Source organism: Anarhichas minor, unplaced genomic scaffold, assembly GCF_050575085.1.
Source record: "Anarhichas minor isolate MPS153535 unplaced genomic scaffold, ASM5057508v1 ptg000048l, whole genome shotgun sequence".
Taxonomy (NCBI): Eukaryota; Metazoa; Chordata; class Actinopteri; order Perciformes; family Anarhichadidae; genus Anarhichas; species Anarhichas minor.
Genome location: NW_027466494.1, coordinates 910,442 through 929,543, shown reverse-complemented (window position 1 = coordinate 929,543; position 19,102 = coordinate 910,442). Strand labels below are relative to the sequence as shown.

The following is a 19,102-nucleotide window of genomic DNA, read 5'->3' as shown; positions in this document are numbered from 1 at the left end:
GAGGTGAATCTTTCTCTTTTGAATCCTCAAATTTTTTTCTCCGTCCTGCAGAGACCCCGGTGGAGATCGTCAGACCTCCTCAGGACGCGTTCGAACCTCCGGGCTCCGACATCGTGTTCGAGGTGGAGCTCAACAAGGACCGGGTGGAGGTGAAGTGGATGAGGAACAACATGATCATCGTCCAGGGAGACAAATACCAGATGATCAGAGAGGGTAAAATCCACAGACTGCAGGTCTGTGAGATCCGACCACGGGATCAGGGAGAGTACAGGATCGTGGCCAAAGACAAGGACGCCAGAGCCAAGCTGGAGCTGGCAGGTGAGTCAACACCGAGATACAAGAATAATTTGTCAGATGCAGCAACCTTTACAGGCTGGTAGGTTTGAGGTTCCTCCGCGGTAAGAAACTGTAAAGACTTATTTTTTCTCCTCTGCAGCTGTTCCAAAGATCAAAACCACCGACCAGAATCTGGTAACGGACGCCGGTAAGCCGTTCGTCATGAGTGTGCCTTATGACGCCTACCCTCGTGCTGACGCCGAGTGGTTCCACGAGGGCGCCAGTCTGCCCGTCCAGAACATCGACACCTCCGCGGACAAAACCGAGTTCCGCCTGAAGAGCCCCAGCAAGGAGGACCGGGGCCGGTACAAGGTGGTGATCAAGAACAAGCACGGCGAGGGAGAGGCGTTCATCAACCTGGACGTGATCGGTGAGTCTTGGGGATCAAACCAGTGACTGATTGGATGTCTACTAGATTATGTACCCAAGGTATATCTGTGGAGGTCAGAACAGTTTTTAAATGTCGTGTTGGTTTTTTCAGATGTCCCCGGACCCGTCAAGAACCTGAGGGTGGTCGACACCGCCGATGGGGAGGTCAGTTTGGCCTGGGAGGAGCCAGAGAGCGACGGCGGAAGCAAGATCGTCTCCTACGTGGTGGAGAGACGCGACGTGAAGCGTAAGACCTGGACGCTGGTTACAGACCGTGCTGATACTCCAGAGTACTGTGTCGGCGGCCTCCAGAAGGACTCCATGTACCTGTTCAGAGTCTGCGCTCGAAACCGAGTCGGCAGCGGACCCATCGTCGCCACAGAGGACGCCGTCCAGGCCAAGAATAAGTTTGGTAAGAAACGTCCAAAATGTCCTACTTGCACTCGTACAACCGTCTCCTCGCTTCAATCTAATCCTTCATGCGTTTGTTTTCTACCACCAGATGTTCCAGACGCTCCGGAGAACGTCGCAGTTGGAGGAGTGAACCGGTTCAATGCCACTGTCACCTGGGAGCCTCCCAGGTACGACGGTGGCTCCGAGATAACCGCCTACGTGATTGAGCTCCGCGACAGGACCGCCGTGAAGTGGGAGGCGGCCATGGTCTGTGGCGCTAACGACCTCTCGGCCACGCTGAGCGACGTGGTGGAGAACAAGGAGTACATCTTCAGAGTCCGGGCCGAGAACAAGGCCGGCATCGGCAAGCCCAGTGCTGCCACCAAACCCGTCAAGATCATGGATCCAATCGGTGAGTGAAAACCAGCAGCTTGAGTGCTTGTTTGTTGTCACGATCAAATCTGATTGTTTTTTACCTTTTGTGACTGCAGAGAGGCCAAGCCCACCTCTGAATCTCAACTTCAGCGACCAAATCACAACGGCGGTCACACTGACTTGGGAGACACCCACCAGCAATGGTGGCAGCATGATCACCGGATACGTCATTCAGAAATGTGACGATGGCACCGACAAGTGGCTCCGCTGCAACGCCAGACTGTGTCCGGACCTCTCCTACCGGGTACAGAGCTCTATTTTACATTTAATCTTTGACTCTTGATCTTTGGTCTTGATGAGTAGGTTTATCAGAGCTGACTGTTGCTTGTATTGGTTTTGTTGTTCTCCTCAGGTGTCAGGTCTGAAACCAGGTCAGAAGTACCTCTACAGAGTCTGTGCCGAGAACGCTGCCGGCTTATCTGATCCAGCTGAGCAACTCGGACCGCTTCTCGCCGACGACCCTCACGGTATGAGCCAAACAGTAGAACGGACACCAGACTGTTGTTGTTAGTTAACTAAATGACGCTAAAGCTAAAAACATTTTTCTCTCTTGGCAGTCTGCCCAACCTTTGACCTCAGTGGCTTCAGGAATGGCCTGGAGGTGATCGTCCCTCAGCCTCTCACCATCAGAGTCCCCATCACCGGATACCCGACACCCAACGCCAAGTGGACCTTCGGAGAGAAGGAGCTGACCGCCGCTGATGAACGTGTCTGCATGGTGACGAAGCCCACGTACACGGAGCTGATTGTGACGCCGAGCGTCCGCCCAGACAAAGGCACCTACACCCTGCAGCTGGAGAACGACGTCTCGTCGGTCACTGGAGACATCGAGGTCAACGTCATCGGTAACGACAATTTCTCTTTCATTTAAAGTAGAAATTTCATAATGGTAAAAAGACTTTTGACCACCAAAGAAAATGTAGAAACTCTTAATTGCCTTGATAAGGTTCAGGGTAAATCCCACACTTTACACAATGCATGCTGGCTAAAGCCTCCAGTCAACAGCAACCCTTTTTGTCCACTTTCTTAAGCACTTACTAATCTACTGTCTGCTACCTTTATTCTCCCAGCATGCCCTAGTGCTCCTAAGGACTTCAAGGTGGCCGAGGTCAACCGACATCACGTCCACATGATGTGGGAGGCTCCGGAGCACGACGGAGGAAGTCCAGTTACCCACTTCCAGATCGAGAAGAGAGAAGTGTCTCGCAAGACCTGGGCCAAGGTACACCTTGTTTTAACTGTGTGCTGATGTCAGAGGTTCTACATGATCCAACTTTAACGGCTGCCTTTGAATGCAGCGTCTTTGTAAACTCTGAAATCCCAAATAAAGCACTGCAGTAATTCAGCAGTTTGTACCTTGTTAGCCTTAAATCAGCCTTTTCCTGCAAAAACACCAAACATTATGAATAAACCAAAAGAAAAAAAGGGTTTTGAAGGTCTGGAAGCAGATCAAATTCTAGGTTTAGACAAAGAATAAGTCTACTGTAGCTCTTGTGTGTTAATTCACCACAACTGCGATGATTTTTTTTCCAGGTGGCAACCGGCATCCTGGACCTGGAGCACACCATAACAGACGTGGTTGAAGGAAAGGAGTATCTGTTCAGTGTCACCGCCTGCAACAAGTGTGGACCCGGAGAGCCAGCGTACATCGACGAGCCCATCAACGTCTCCTCTCCTGCCAGTCAGTATTTATTCTTTCAGTCTGACATTTATAAACTTCAGAGCTAAAAACAAGGGCACCGATTTCCTTTGTTGTCACCAGGTACAAACATTGTTTTAAACAAATATCCAGAATCTCATCTACTTCCCGTCTTTTTTTTCCAGCTGTACCCGATCCTCCTGAGAACCTTAAGTGGCGCGATAAGAGCGGAAAGACTATCTTCCTGTCCTGGGAGCCTCCGAAGTACGACGGCGGCGCCCCGATCAAAGGCTACGTGGTGGACAAGTGTCAGCGTGGTACCGACAAGTGGGAACCCTGCGGTGACCCCATCCCTGAGATGAAGTAAGACCTGGTAGTTTGAGTCCACTTGCGTCGTGTTCTGTAGTTTTTGGGAACAGTCTTGTGTAAAACATGTACTGTGCTCTCAGGTTGCAGGTGACCGGCCTGATCGAGGGCCAGTGGTACGCCTACAGAATCAGAGCTTTCAACAAGCTGGGAGCCAGCCGACCCTGCAGGGCTACCGATGAGATCCAGGCAGTCGACGCCAGAGGTGGGCAAGCTAGTGCTCCTTCACACTAGATCCTGATTTAGGAGAAGGAACAGGAATAATATTGCATTGGATGGGAAAAACAAGCCTTGGTTTATCATTCTTAAACTTATACAGGTTACGAGGGTTGATGAAGCTCTTAGAACTTAAAGGATATTTATGGAGCAAACAACACTTTTTACCTTCAGCTTTAGACTTTCTCATCACTGATGTCAGAGATTTATCCTGCACTCAATCAGCACCATGCAGGAAATAATGTGATTTAACTTTAACAAATATGTACGAAAGAATTCAAATGGAATATGAAGTAAGAGTAAAGGAACCAGGATTATCAAAGAGCTGGAGGATTGTGTGTACTCTTCTACACGGGATGAGCTTTCTTTTGTTCTCCCTGACCTTTTGATCTTTAAACATCTCCAACAGAGCCTCCAGAGATCCAGCTGGATGTGAAGCTGCTGGCCGGTCTGACCGCCAGGGCCGGTACCAAGATCGAGCTTCCGGCCGATGTCAAAGGAAAGCCTGATCCCCGGGTGAAGTGGACCAAGGCCGACCTGGTCCTCCGGGCAGATGACCGCATCACCATTGACACCCAGCCGGGACACTCTAAGCTGTCCATAGCCAACACCACGAGAGGAGACACCGCCACCTACATCATCGAGGCCGTCAACCCCTGTGGACGCGCCACCGCCACCATCGACGTCAACATTCTTGGTACTATTTTATTACCCGTTCTATAAAACCGAAGCTGTACCCCAAACTATAACCAGCTGTTATTTTTTGCCATAACATCTGGTTTAGCATCAGTCAGCACACAACTCAATGAACTTCTTTACAAGTAAATTCTTCTTCTTTCTGGTTAAAAAAATAAACAAGTCATATAGACTGTATAGACTTGTTCAATCGTATCAAGATTAAATTCAATGTGTTAATATTTGAGGTCTTGTAACTTTAGAAATGTCTCAAAGTCATCAACCTGGATATACATTTTGAGTCCGTTTCATGTCGCATCTCCTCTTCTTCAGATAAACCCGGCCCTCCAGCCGCCTTCGACATCTCCGAGATTACCAACGAGTCATGCCTCATGGCGTGGAACCCCCCCAGGGACGACGGCGGCTCGCCCATCACCAACTACATCGTGGAGAGTCGGCTGACGGACAAAGAGGAATGGGTGAAGATGTCGGCCACGGTGAAACACACCACGTTCAAGGCCTGCAAGCTCACGGCTCTGAAGGAGTACGTCTTCAGGATCAGTGCTGAGAACCAGTACGGCATCGGAGCACCTGCAGAGCATGTGCCGATCATTGCAAAGTATTCCTTCGGTAAGTTGTTTTACAGTAATGTCTCACTATCCATCAAAATAGTTTCCTTTTTAAAGATGTGATGTAAAATATGAATATTTAATAATAAATCACATTCATCACATGACACATTAAACAAACCAAAACACTGGCAATGAGGCAGATCTTAGGCAGATAATAATGAGAATTAATATGAGACTAAATCTAAATCATACCCTCTAAACTACAAATAAATCTTTGAATTAAAAACCAAACGCCATGACTAAGTATGTTTATTCCCACCTGTCTCAGATCCCCCTGGTCCTCCAACCAGAGTCACTCCCTCCGACATCGCCAAGGACGCCGTGACCCTGACCTGGTTCGAGCCAGATGAGGATGGCGGCAGTCCAATCGTCGGATACTGGATCGAGAAGTTCGATCCGGAGAGCGACAAGTGGATCAGGTGCAACAAACTGCCCATCAAGGACACGACCTTCAGGTAAATAATCACAGCCAATGAGGTGAAAGACATTTGCATGTGAAGGAGAGATGTGGAATATTTTTCTCACCCTGCTTTCTTGTGGCTGCAGGGTGAAAGGACTCCCCACCAAGAAGAAGTACAGCTTCCGTGTTCTGGCTGAGAATCTAGCTGGACCTGGAAAACCGAGCGTAGAGACCGATCCGGTCCTCATCAAAGACCCCATCGGTACGTCACATGTCAATCAGTGCTAACACTCTACTGGAAGTGAGCGTAATCGGACGTTTCTAACAACACTGCACTCTTCTCCAGATCCTCCATGGGCTCCTGGTAAACCTGTCATCAGGGACGTCGGCAAGACAACGGCCCTGCTGGCGTGGACCAGGCCGGAGCACGATGGCGGAGCGAAGATCGAAGGCTACATCATTGAGTTCCAGAAGACGGGAAGCGAAGAGTGGATCCGCATCGCGGAGGACGTTCCTCAGACCGAGCACCAGCTGCAGGGCCTGATAGAAAAGCAGGAGTACTCGTTCCGGGTCAAGGCCGTCAACAAGGCCGGCGAGAGCGAACCCAGCGAGCCCAGTGACCCCGTGGTCTGCAAAGAGAGACTCTGTAAGTGCAAAATTGAGGGGCAGTGAGGGGGGGGTGAGCTGCACAGTGAGTCTTTTAAATACTAAATATTGGCATACCCTAAAACTCCTTGGCCAAACTATTACTCAACAAGACAATCTAGCTGTAGACACAAAGTTGAACAATGCTGATGAATCACATTTGTTCCTTTTATCCGTGATTCCTCAACACAGGACATGTGCGACCAGGAGTTTTGACTCAAATATGCTGCACGTGTTTGGGTTTCAAGACATTCGGAAAAAACCTGTCTTACATTCACCTTTTTTTCTGTTAAACAGATGCTCCGTCGGCTCCTCAGTGGCTGGAGGTGGCCAACATCACCAAGATCAACGCCGACTTGAAGTGGCAGCTCCCCAGCAGCGACGGTGGCTCACCCATCACCAACTACGTGGTGGAGAAGAGGGACGTGAGGCGGAAGGCCTGGCAGTCCGTAGACACCACCGTCAAGGAGCTGAAGTACACCGTGTCTCCTCTGAACGAAGGGTCGCTCTACGTGTTCCGCGTCGCCGCTGAGAACGCCGTGGGGATGGGGGAATTCTGTGAGCTGGAGGACGCCGTGCTCGCCAAAGACACTTTCAGTAAGTTCTCAGCAGTGATCTGCATCATGGGATCCTATCAAGTGGTATGCTACGGTGCTGAGGAATGAAGCCTAAAGGATTGAAGAGGGGAGAGCGAGGATTGAACGCTAGTGTCAAAAACTGAAGTTGCTCAAATGGCCACTTGAGGCTCTAAACGAGAGTTGATCTCCTTAGACCTCCATGTTAAAGAAAGATTTTTACAAACAATAGTTTGGTCTTTTTAGCTAATATCCTCGTTAATGACAACTCACCCGTTTGAATTATGTTAAGGCTTAAAGTTAGGCATAATTAAGGGCGTGGCTTCTTTGAGAGACTCTTGGTGATCAACTTGGCAATCCAAAATGATCGAGAGTCGATCACATTGATAGGTTGGTTGTCCCTGCTGTAGGGGATGCTAGCAGGACTTTAGACTTAGACTTTGTGATCTTCATTTTAAGACCCTGCAGAGACAATAAGCTTCAGACCAACTGTCTGTTATGGGTATTAATGTTTGTCTTGTTCTTTGCAGCAACTCCTGGACCTCCTTATGCCCTGACGGTAGTGGAGGTCACCAAGAGACACGTGGAGCTGAAATGGGAAGCTCCCAAGAGCAACGGTGGAAGACCCATAACCAAGTAAGACTACAAACTGCTGTACAACTACTGTGTAGACTGATATGAGGTGATTTACATGAGATGATGTTGGAAGTGTGAAAAAAGAGATTTTCTGGGCACAAAGGCCGTGAAACAACAGCTATGTCACCATCCACACTTTTCTTCACGATTAACGGAGTAACCTGCTCCTCAGGTACGTGATTGACAAGAAAGAGAAGCTTGGAACTCGCTGGCTGAAGTGCTGCAAGACTCCGGACAAACAGACTCAGTTCAAGGTGACGGACGTAGACGAAGGCTCCGAGGTTCAGTTCCAGGTCAGAGCCGAGAATGAGGCCGGAGTCGGAGATCCGAGTGAACCCACCGAGATCCTCATCATCGAGGATGCAACCAGTAAGAGACCATTGAATATTCATAGCCGATACAGTTATAAGTTATAAGGATTTATTATTGTGCCACAGTCAGAAACATTTCATCCTCCTCTCTTTCCAGGCGCTCCATCTCCTCCTCTGGAAGTGACCATCCCCGACGCCAGTAGGGAGCACATCAACGTCACCTGGAAGCCTCCGGCCAAAGACGGCGGCTCCCCGATCACCGGCTACCATGTGGAGGTGGCCGAGGCCCGTCCGGAGCTGAAGTGGCTCAGGGTCAACAACAGACCCATCAAAGAGCTCAATTTCAGAATTGACGACGGAATCAAACCAGAGAAGAAGTACGTCATCAGGGTCCGTGCCATCAACTCTATCGGTGTTAGCGATCCCTCCGAGATCTCTGACAAGGTCTTCACCAAGGATCCCGACTGTGAGTATCAGCAGAATTTAAATTTAACAATTCAAAAGAAGTCCAATCCAAACATTTACCACTTATTAATCCTGTCCTCTGCTTCCAAGGTGCTCCAACCATGAATTTGGAGGCGCAGGACGTGGTCGTGGTTGAAGGCGAGAAGCTGCACCTGAACATCCCTTACAGGGCGATCCCCACGCCCAAGATGGTTTGGCAGAAGGACACGGTTGAGTGTAAGGCCGACGACCGGCTCTCCATGACTGTGGAGATGAACAACGCTCACCTGGAGCTGCTCAAGTGCAGACGTGCCGACGCCGGCACCTACGCCATCACTCTGGAGAACAACCTGGGAACCGCCACCGGGAACGTGAATGTCAAAGTCATCGGTAGGATGTGCTTCATGTAACTGTTCTCTGGAAATATAACACAGTACTTTTCTTATACGCCGTTGAACGCGTGCAGTCCAGTAATGATATATTTTTATAAACCAGAGAGAGTTTCCCACCAATGAATTCTATTAAGTTTAACATTTTAGACCAATTCTTGAGCTGGGGGACTTCATGACCTGCCCACAGTCCTGCTATTAGCACCCTCTCTGGACGCATTTCACTAGAAACAGACGAGGAAGACTCTGACACGTTAATGCTTTTCCTCTAGGACTCCCCGGTCAGTGTAAAGACATCACCTCCTGCGACGTCACCAAGAACTCCTGCCAGATCAGCTGGGAGGCCCCGGAGGACGACGGTGGCACCCCGATCGTCAGCTACACCCTGGAGCGCCGCGAAGCCTCCAAGAAGACCTACATGCCCGTCACATCGGGAGAGAACGTCCTGACCTGCACCGTCAAAGACCTCTACGTCAACTGCGAGTATTACTTCAGAGTGAAGGCCGTCAACAAGGTTGGAGCCGGAGAAAATCTGGAGCTACGCAACCCGGTCATCACAGAGGAAGTCAAACGTACGTTTTTCGGCTCAAGAACTTCAGACGGCTAATCAGTTTTGTCATTGTTAGTATGCTGACGTTAGCATATGTAGACTTTTTCTGTCAATGGTTAATAAATTGGAGACCTGAAGTCACATTAAATTATCCACAACTTTAGACATTTATTGACGTTACAAGTTTCCATCAAGTCAGTTGAGTGAGCCTGCTGGGCTTAAATCAACCAATAGGATAATCCTATTGAATGAGATGAAATTTGACCATATACTCTGGGATTATAGATCTATAGAAACAGCTCAGATATTTACTATCTGTTGTTGATATCAACTCCATAGAGAAACCCGACCCCCCCATCCAGGTGGAGGCTCAAGACCCGACATCCAAGTCCATCAAAGTCACCTGGAAGGCTCCGGACTGCGACGGCGGCTGTCCTATCCAGGGCTACATCGTGGAGAAGATGGAGAAAGATGGTGACCGCTACGAGAGGGTCACCCCGAGCCTGGTCCCCGGTTTCTCCTACGTGGTGACAGGCCTGACTGAGGAAGTAGAGTACCAGTTCAGGGTCCGAGCCGAGAACGCCGCTGGAGTCAGCGAGCCGTCCCGCAGCACACAGCTCATGAAGGCTGCAGACCCCGTCGGTAAGAAAGACTATAGTTCATTTATACATTAATTAGCTTTAAAACTTCAGATAAGAAGTAGCTACATTTCATAACTCTCCTTCCATTTTCAGAGAAACCGAAGGTTACGCTCCACGCTCGTGTGCAGTCCGGTCTGTGCATTAAGAAGGGCGAGGAGATCCGCATCGACGCCTACATCTCCGGCTCCCCGTATCCCAAAGTCAGCTGGCTGAGGAACAATGAGGACGTCACCAAAGAGCCAACCAAGAAGGTTATCCCAATAGTCAAGAAGAAGAAGAAGACAGGGGCCAAGGTTCGTGTCCTCAGAGGGACAATGAGAGTCCTGAACGTTTGAATTAATTACTACGTATTGTTAAAGAGTTAATACATCCTTTACTTTATTCCCTTCAGGTTTCTGAACCAGAGGAGGAGTTTGTAACTCCGATGCGTGAGCGTCTGGGTCTGGATCAGACCCAGAGGGGTCAGTCTGCACTGATGATCCGCGACGCCGTCAGGGTCGACCACGGCGACTTCACCATCCAGGTGGAGAACACGCACGGTTTCGCCACTGCCTGCTGCTTCGTCAACGTCCTCGGTAAGACGGACATTTATCTACTTGACGTTTAGTCACATGACTTCTGGTTGAGTTTGGTCATCAGCTAAACTTAAACTGAAAGAAACTTAAACTTAAAGAGAAAATGTGTTGAATCAAATTAGTTCTTTTTTGAGAATAAGTAATATTTTCACAAAATGTAAATCAGTAACATGTTTGTGAATTGGTTATTATTGAATTCTAAAAATTTAACTGAATTGAAACGAAGAAACGGAAAAATTACTTATGACAAATTACTTATGACAAAACGTGTGTAATTTAGTTTAAATGTGTTGGTTTGTTGAGTAAGAGCCATAAAAGACAATCTCACCTGTAATCCTCCTGAGATTAAACATTGACTCTGTTCTTCTGCAGACAAACCCGGCGCTCCGATCAACTTCACCTTCGACGACATCAGGAACACCTCGGTCGTCTGTAACTGGGAGCCTCCGGAGGACGACGGAGGCAGCGAGATCCTGAACTACATGCTGGAGAAGAAGGACAACAAGAACGAGAAGGTTGGCTGGATCACCGTCACCTCCACACTGAAGGGCACCAGCTGCCCCATCACCAAACTCATCGAAGGGAAGGAGTACATCTTCAGGGTCACCGCCGAGAACAAATTTGGCTGCGGGCCGCCGTGTGTGTCCGACCCGCTGGTCGCCAAGAACCAGTTCGGTGAGTAAAGAACAGGAAAGAAACAGATGCATGACCTTTGACCTCAGACAGTTAAAGGTATCTGATGCAATACATGTTACGCTGTAACCACCAACATACATGATTTTACAAATGTTAATCTTTTGTCTTAACTTTGCCACCACCTGGTGGTCGTATAGAGAATGACACATTGAACACTTTCTTTTCCCCTTTTCCACAAATCTAAAAAGAGCCTTAAATCACTCATCCTATCTCGTTCCCCCCCCTTCAGATCCTCCTGACGCTCCCAACACCCCCAGAGTCCACGAGGTGACGGCGAGCTCCGCCCACATCTCCTGGCACGAGCCGAAGGACAACGGCAGCCCGATCCTGGGCTACTGGATCGAGAGGAAGGAGGTGAATAGCAAACACTGGACCCGAGTTAACCGAGTCCTCCTTAACTCTCTGGATGTGAAGGTCAGCGGCCTCATGGAGGGACTCACCTACATCTTCAGAGTTTGTGCCGAGAACCTGGCCGGGCCCGGGCCCTTCAGCGAGCCCACCGACCGCACCGTCGCCATGGACGCCATCCGTAAGTTCTCAGTCCGGACCGAGGTCGATGTGGCTTTAGTCTCAGCTCGCTGTCAACCGGTTCACATTTTAAATTGACTCATAATTGACTCCACCTGCTGCGGTGGAGGGCCAACTACTTGTTTTTATAGGTTACATTTGTTTGTACTTCTAAGATCTGCTGTATTTGTTTCTGAAGCAGGAGATCTTTGTTTCATAGGTATGTTGTGTTAGTGAAACCTTTGATAAACCTTTTCTTTCCATATCAGACTTCTTGGTGGATGTTCTGTACGTTTAGCGCCCCCTTATGGCCGCTCACTGCCATTTATCAAAATGTCAGTTTAAGGAAATCTAGATCAAATATAGCTGAAATATTTGATGGCACATGGAGGGACAAATTGATCTTTAACTCGTACTTTTAGCGTTTGGCAGCTTTTGGTTTCATTTATTTTCTTTCGCATTATTTGGTTTAATGAATTCAAGACTTTTCTTCATGTAGTCCATTCATTCAAACATAATCCTGTCTGATGGATTCACATCAGTAGGATTAATCCACCTCTACTCCTCCCCCACCCAGTGCCTCCTGGCCCCCCCACCCCATGGATCGTGGACACTGGGAAGGATTCAGTCATCGTGGCCTGGAAGCCCCCTCTGTACAACGGCGGAGGAGACATCCTGGGATACCACCTTGAGAAGGTGCAGGAAGTTCATTCAGTAACTCCTTCGTCTGAAGGTGCAGATGACGTCCTTTGAGGTTGACCTTGGATGTTAAACTCTGGTTTTCTGATCCCAGGTTTTGGCCGGAGAGAAGGAGTGGACTCGCAGCACAGAGTTCAGGTGTAAAGAGCTGACGTATACGGTGACCGGTCTGACAGAGGGAGCGGATTATTACATCCGGGTCATCGCCATCAACGATGCCGGACCTGGAGCTCCCGGTGTGACCGAACCCGTCACCGTGAAAGAGCCTGAAGGTACATACAGTTTTATTATCCACGTAACGAGATGCTACTTTATCTCTTATCATGCCCCAAAGCTCACCAAAGTTGACATTCCTATCAGGACTGAAAATGTTCGGTGAGGAACAATAGAGCCCCCTTAAAAAATGCTAAAATTGAGCCCCTTGTTGTACTTTCACCTACATGCATGACATTTGGTAGACTGGTCTACCACGTCGAGACGCACGAAAAAGCCTTTTGGAGGTATAGCCAATTTTTATTGAAACTGTCATTTTTTGTCATTTTTCGTCTTTTCCATGTGGTGTACTTTAACAAACGTTTTATGTCAGATTGCTTTTTGGAATTAAGAAAAGAAGAATGTTTAATTAGGACCTATTGTTTTTCTATTGTTTATTATTATTATTCTTATTCTTAGGGTTTCGTCGCAAAAAGGAGGTGCTTGGGATACTGGAAAAGTGTCGAAATTTGGCACGCAAGCCAGAATTTGCGAAAATTGCAGTCTGATTGGGGTGTCCAACTATTGGCTCGATAGCGCCCCCTATTGAGTAGCCCCAACATTGGGTTTCACCTAGCTGTATGAAATTTGGTAGGTATGTGGATCGTGATGAGACGCACAAAAAATCCTCTTGGAATTATTCTCTAAACCAAACAGGAAGTCGGCCATTTTTAATTCTAGGACGTTTTTGGACCGTTTCAAGGCGTCATACTTTAACGAACTCCTCCTAGAGATTTAACCCGATCAACTTCAGATTCGGTCAGTATGCTCTTGAGACCTTGGCAGTGAAAAGTTACTCAAAGGTCAAAAAGTTATCGAACTATGTATCCGTGGCGTGGCGTCAAAAAAACACCATTCGCCGCGAAACAGGAAGTTGTTGTAACTCGGCCGTACATTGTCGAATCTGCTCCAAATCTCTCATATGTCATAACATCCTGACCCGGAACACATCTATATGATAATTTAGAATAATAGTAATAGCGCCACCTAGTGGCAACTGGAAGTTGTAAGTTGTGTACTTTGACATCCTGCTCCTCACAGATTAATCAGATCCCTCTAAAATGTTGTCAGAACAGCCTTAAGACCTTGATAATGCTTCATTGTGAAAATTGTAAGAAGTTGTTGAAGGGCGGCGACGTGGCGGCTCGGCGAATTTCAATCCTTCGCCATGAACGAATAAACTGATGTAACTCAACTCCACATCATCAGATCTTTACCAGATTTCACATGTTTGATTAGACTCCCGGCCTGAAGACATCTGCAGGCCAATTTTGAATCATAGTCATAGCGCCACCTACTGGTAACAGGAAGTTAAATTCATTATACTTTGGCTTGTTTCTCTTAGTAGGTAAATCAAATCAACATCAAATTACTTCCACACAAATGTAAGAAGTTCATAATGCCAGTTCATGAAGCTTTTGATGTTTCGTCGAACGCCGTTGCCGTGGCGATGCAGTCTTCGCCGTTAACAACGAAGGTCATTTTGAGAGGCTAAAAATGCTCGAAACATAAGCAAACTTGGCAAGCAGATTACAAGCCCAAAATTTAGTTACGGAATATGATTTTATTGGTTCAGAGTGGCAAATCGGCTCAATAGCGCCCCCTACAAAATTTCGACGAAGCAGCCCTCGCAGTATGCTTGACCTAGATGTATGAAATTTGGTAGGAACATGTATCACATATGGACTTAAATAAAAGTCTCTTGGGGCCATGCTCTAAACCCAACCGGAAGTCAGCCATTTTGAATTCTTTATGAATTTCTAGTGTCGTTTTTGTCATTTCCAGGCACTGCACTTTAACGAACTCCTTCTAGGGAATTTGGTCGGTACAGTCTAAAGACCTTTGTGATGAAAAGTTACTCAAAGCTTGTTGTTTCGTGAAAAGCTGTTGCCGTGGCGACGCATTCTTCACCATGAAAAAGTAAGGTGTTTTTGAGAGGCTAGAAATGCTCGAAACATAAGCTAACTTGGCATAAACATTTAAAGCCCAAAATGTAGTTATATAATATGATTTTATTGGTTCAGAGTGGCAAATCGGCTCAATAGCGCCCCCTACAAAATTTCGACGAAGCAGCCCTCGCTGTACGTTTCACATAGATTTACAAAATTTGGTAGGCACATGTATCACATGTGGACTTAAAATAAAGTCTCTTGGGATCATGCTCTAAACCCAACCGGAAGTCAGCCATTTTGAATTTTGTATGAATTTCTCGTGTTTTCTTTCCATTTCCAGGTGCTGTACTACGAACTCCTCATAGGGAATTAATCCGATCAGCTTAGAATTTGGTCAGAACAATCGAAAGACCTTAGCGATTAAAAGTTACTAAAAGCTTTAGGTTTCATCGAACGACGTGGATATGGTGTGACGGCCATTTTACATGGTTCACCATCATCCATCAAGCTGTTGTAACTCGACTGTACTTTGTCAGAACTGTCCCAAACTTGACATGCTTGTTGACTGTCATGGCTTTAGGACTTTTGCATGCCAATATTAACTCATTGTCATAGCGCCACCTACTGATAAGCACGGACGTAAGCAGGATTCTATAATTACAGCGGCCCAAACACTGAACTTAAAGTTACAGAAGAACTTAAAATGAAAAGTGTTAAATTAAAGTGTTCAAGTAACAGCAAATGGCACTACTGTTTTGTTAACTTTCATGTAAGTCCAAATACAATCAGCAGGACACTGCAGGGAGTTGAACCCCATCCCAGTAAACTGACAGTCTGTTATGTTACAAACACTGAAGCGCATTCACACACATTCATTTTCTTAATGATCTTTAAAGGCTTACATTTATGATTGTATCGGAGGTACACTCAAAGCATTTTAGGCTTAAGACCTGGCAACATGATCTTGCTACGCTGGTCTACGCAGGAAATATCTCACTCGTGCACGCAGAGTGTGATGGTCACAGAAATGCATGACCAGAGTCCTGCCAGTACCCTCGACGTGCGTGAAGTTGCGAGGGCCCGATCAATGCTGCTCGCAGCTTTAATTGTTTCTATAACTGCCTCAGAAAACTCAAATCTAATTCAACACTTCCTACAGCTGCTTCATAGTGAATTCTTTCCAGGCTGGAGAATTTGTTTGTGCTTTTACTGTGAAACAGCAACAGGAAATGTTGCCCCTCCTGGTTATTAGATGTTTTAATATTAATGCTGTCCTTGTCGTTCAGAACCTCCCGCTGTCGACTTCGAGTCCTCCGTGAAGAACGGCGTCACGATCAAGGCCGGTGAGCTGCTGAGGCTTCCCGCCGTGGTGACCGGCCGACCCCAGCCCGAAGTCAAGTGGGTCAAAGACGAAGCAGAGATCGACAAAGAGCGCATGATCGTGGAGACGGAGGGCAAGAACACCGCTCTGTTCATCAAGAAGGCCATGAGGGCGGATCACGGGAAGTACCAGGTCTCCGGTACCAATGGAAGCGGGACCAAGACCGCCGAGACCAGAGTGGACGTCATGGGTCAGTGTTGAATGAATACAATTAATCGCAAACATACAACCTCTTCAGTAGGAGGACTAACTGCTGACTAACAACCAGCCAACAAGCCGTGTATATAAGCTATCCAGGGAACCACTGCGTTACTGTAGGACACTGTTTAAAAAATCTAATTAATTCCATGTAATTCTTATTGTTAAGAAGTCAAACAAACATCTTTACTGGCCTTTGTCTCCGTAGACGTCCCCGGACCGGTGGTGGACCTGAAGACGGTGGTGGTGACCAAGAAGAAAATCACCCTCACCTGGTCCGACCCCTTGGATAACGGTGGCAGTGAGATCTTCGGCTACGAGGTGCTGAGGAAGGACGCCAAGATGAAACTCTTCCGCCAGCCTATCGAGACGGCGTCCTGCAAGTGCGAAATTCTGGACCTGCTGGCCGGCGAGGAGTACGACTTCAGGGTCGTCGCCAGGAACAAGTACGGCGACGGAGCTCCGGCCGACCTGGGACCTATCCTGGCAGAGGATCCCAAAGGTAAAGCCACCAAAATATGACCAGCCTTTGACACTAGATGACAATTTGTGACTCCTGAAGGTCTGTCGGAACATTTGTTCGGTGTTGACTGACCACCTCCTCATTTTTCTAGGTACTCCATCTGCTCCTGAGAAGCTGCACTACACCGACAGAGGCAAGAGCACCATCACCTTGGCCTGGCAGCCGCCTCGCACCGATGGCGGCAGCCCCATCCTTGGCTACCTCGTGGAGAAGATGAGGTCGGATGGCACCGAGTTCGAAGCGGCGAACCGCAAGCTCTTCACCGAGTGCTGCGGGACCATCGAGAACCTGTCGGAGAACCAGGAGTACCAGTTCCGAGTCAAAGCCGTGACCGAGATCGGGGACGGAGATCCCTCCAAGCCCATCACCGCCAAGATCCAAGACGATGAGAGTAAGAAACTCACTCTGAAAACACTTGAAAGACACTTTGATTAGATTGATTGATTTTTGTCAGGCTGATCTGGTTCAGCTAAACTCTCAAAAGGTGAACAGTTTAGAGTTAAAGATTGTTTGTCCACAGTTTCTCCAGTTATAACCATCCTGAAGTTCTTCAAGAGCAATGCCATAAACGTGAGGAAAGGCTCTGCCATCGACATCCCGGCGGAGGTGAAGGGACTTCCTCTGCCGACGCTCCAGTGGATGAAGGACAACGTGGTGATTGAGAAACCTGAAAACGAAGAGAAGATGACGATGGAGGCTGAAGAGGTCAGAACTGACTCGTGTGTTCATGTCCGGAGAATAAATATCTCAACAGATACAGGCCAGATGAAAACCATGACCTTTCTGTTTCTAGCGCCACCTTCAGGACAGGCGTGACTTTTTTCAGTGATATGTTTTGATCCTTCTGAGAAAAAGCTCCTCTTCTTATGTTCTTTTATTTAATCTCTTAAAGTTTGTTTGCTTTTGAAGTCTCCATGTTTGTAAAGCACAGTTGAACGTCCTTGTGTATGAATGAGGCTGTGTAAATCAATCTATTTGCCCTCTCGTCTTCAGGTGACCCGGACCACTCTGAGGACTAAGATCGCCTTCCCAGACACCATCAGGCAGGACAAGGGCAACTACAAGCTGGTGGCTGAAAACTGCTTCGGCAAAGCTGAGCACGTCATCCGGGTCGAGATCCTCGGTAAGAACATTGAGTCGTTTCCATCGTTACTCTTTGGTGTGAGATTAATAATAAAAGCAGTCTCTACATGTGGAGCCTTTACGTTAACACAAACCTCTTGCGTTCTCAGACCGTCCTCTTCCTCCGAGGAACATCGTGGTCTCGGACATCAAGGCCGACTCGTGCTATCTGACCTGGGACCCCCCGGAGGACAACGGGGGTAGCGAGATCACCAACTACATCGTGGAGCGCAGGGACGCCAGCAAGAAGAAGTCAGACTTCGAGGTCCTGACCATCAACCTCATCGACAGGAGATACGGGGTGAGTCAGCGTCTGGACTTTCATCCATTCATGGTGACAACAAGCTAATACTCTGAGAAGACGGTTCATCTTATCATAAGATATACTTTCATTCTGACTCGAGACTTGTTTCTACTTCTAAGGATCAAAATGTATCTTTGGTTGTGTTCAACTGTGTTCATCCCGTAGATACGTGTTCTGATAGTAGACCCTCTAAAACCAAACCCGATCATTTGCTTTAACTTTCCTGTAAACATGTAGAAGTAAGATCTCAAAGATTTCAAAGAAAGCTCCTGAAATCTGTATTTCAACTCAACCGGACTAACTACAAAACCAGAACAATTGTCTCTTTTTTCTATTTAATTAGTATCAAAATAAAAAAGAAAGTCCATAAAATAAACCATGATCATGTGTCTCATCACCACTGACCCGGTTCTGATCCTTCAGGTCTACAAACTGAACTTGAACGGAGCCTACCAGTTCAGGATCAAAGCCGTGAACAAGTACGGTTTGAGCGAAGGCTGCGACTCGGAGAAAGTCCAGCTCGGGGACCCGTTTGGCCTCCCCGGACCTCCGCGTAACCCCAAAATCATCGCGGCTACGGCGACCACCATGACCCTGACCTGGGACCCTCCTCTGGACAACGGCGGCTCCACCATCCAGGGCTACTGGCTGGAGAAGAGAGAGCGCGGCGCTGTGTACTGGGGCCGCGTGAACCGAGCTTCGATCACCAAGCCGTCGGTGAAAGGCCTCGAGTACACCGTGCTCAAGCTCATTGAAGGATCCGAGTACCAGTTCAGGATCGCAGCCTGCAACGCCGCAGGAGTCGGACCGCCATGCGAGTCCAGCGAGTGCCGCTTCGCCGTGGATCCATGCAGTGAGTGTTCAGGTCTTGTCTCTGCAGACCAGCTGACAGTCTGGGGAAAGTTTGAGCTTTACACTTTTGATTTTTTTAAATAACCCACAAACCCACTCTGCTGGTTCTGCTGCGGAGGTAGAACACCGAGAGAGAACTTCATCGGTTTAGTTATGAATTAGTTCCCTGCAGTGATTAATACAACAATATCTATATAAAGAGAGAAGAACGTTATTTCTTGTGGGACGAGGTTTTAAACTTAAAGCTTATTTTTCAAACGTATTTGAATGTATTTAATATAATAACTGAAGGTCAGACTGTGATGTTAGCTGCTCATTTCTACATTATTGTTACAATTCTTCAGATTAGTTCATCAGTCAGTTAGTGGAGATTTGTGCTAAGTGAAATATTACATGAAGTGATTTTATGGATAAATGAGGAGATTTATGTGAGCAGCCCAGTCAGCTTC

General features: G+C 47.6%; 1 protein-coding gene across 1 annotated transcript in view; it reads left to right on the top strand.

Annotated features, from left to right (window-relative positions):
• Positions 1-19,102, top strand: part of LOC142971624 (titin-like) — a 169,941-nt gene that overhangs the window by 82,109 nt on the left and 68,730 nt on the right. Inside the window, exons 120-155 of the mRNA XM_076112202.1 lie at positions 52-318; positions 437-706; positions 818-1,117; positions 1,208-1,510; positions 1,590-1,777; positions 1,886-2,000; positions 2,091-2,378; positions 2,604-2,755; positions 3,067-3,214; positions 3,358-3,535; positions 3,622-3,743; positions 4,164-4,451; positions 4,763-5,059; positions 5,330-5,516; positions 5,608-5,723; positions 5,808-6,107; positions 6,404-6,703; positions 7,212-7,317; positions 7,490-7,686; positions 7,786-8,094; positions 8,184-8,462; positions 8,734-9,033; positions 9,351-9,653; positions 9,746-9,945; positions 10,044-10,227; positions 10,600-10,902; positions 11,153-11,452; positions 12,008-12,126; positions 12,224-12,401; positions 15,560-15,844; positions 16,061-16,354; positions 16,467-16,766; positions 16,896-17,080; positions 17,369-17,498; positions 17,608-17,798; positions 18,225-18,654. Of these exons, the coding sequence (XP_075968317.1) occupies positions 52-318; positions 437-706; positions 818-1,117; positions 1,208-1,510; positions 1,590-1,777; positions 1,886-2,000; positions 2,091-2,378; positions 2,604-2,755; positions 3,067-3,214; positions 3,358-3,535; positions 3,622-3,743; positions 4,164-4,451; positions 4,763-5,059; positions 5,330-5,516; positions 5,608-5,723; positions 5,808-6,107; positions 6,404-6,703; positions 7,212-7,317; positions 7,490-7,686; positions 7,786-8,094; positions 8,184-8,462; positions 8,734-9,033; positions 9,351-9,653; positions 9,746-9,945; positions 10,044-10,227; positions 10,600-10,902; positions 11,153-11,452; positions 12,008-12,126; positions 12,224-12,401; positions 15,560-15,844; positions 16,061-16,354; positions 16,467-16,766; positions 16,896-17,080; positions 17,369-17,498; positions 17,608-17,798; positions 18,225-18,654 (8,412 nt within the window). The remainder of the gene's footprint in view (positions 1-51; positions 319-436; positions 707-817; positions 1,118-1,207; positions 1,511-1,589; positions 1,778-1,885; positions 2,001-2,090; positions 2,379-2,603; positions 2,756-3,066; positions 3,215-3,357; positions 3,536-3,621; positions 3,744-4,163; positions 4,452-4,762; positions 5,060-5,329; positions 5,517-5,607; positions 5,724-5,807; positions 6,108-6,403; positions 6,704-7,211; positions 7,318-7,489; positions 7,687-7,785; positions 8,095-8,183; positions 8,463-8,733; positions 9,034-9,350; positions 9,654-9,745; positions 9,946-10,043; positions 10,228-10,599; positions 10,903-11,152; positions 11,453-12,007; positions 12,127-12,223; positions 12,402-15,559; positions 15,845-16,060; positions 16,355-16,466; positions 16,767-16,895; positions 17,081-17,368; positions 17,499-17,607; positions 17,799-18,224; positions 18,655-19,102) is intronic.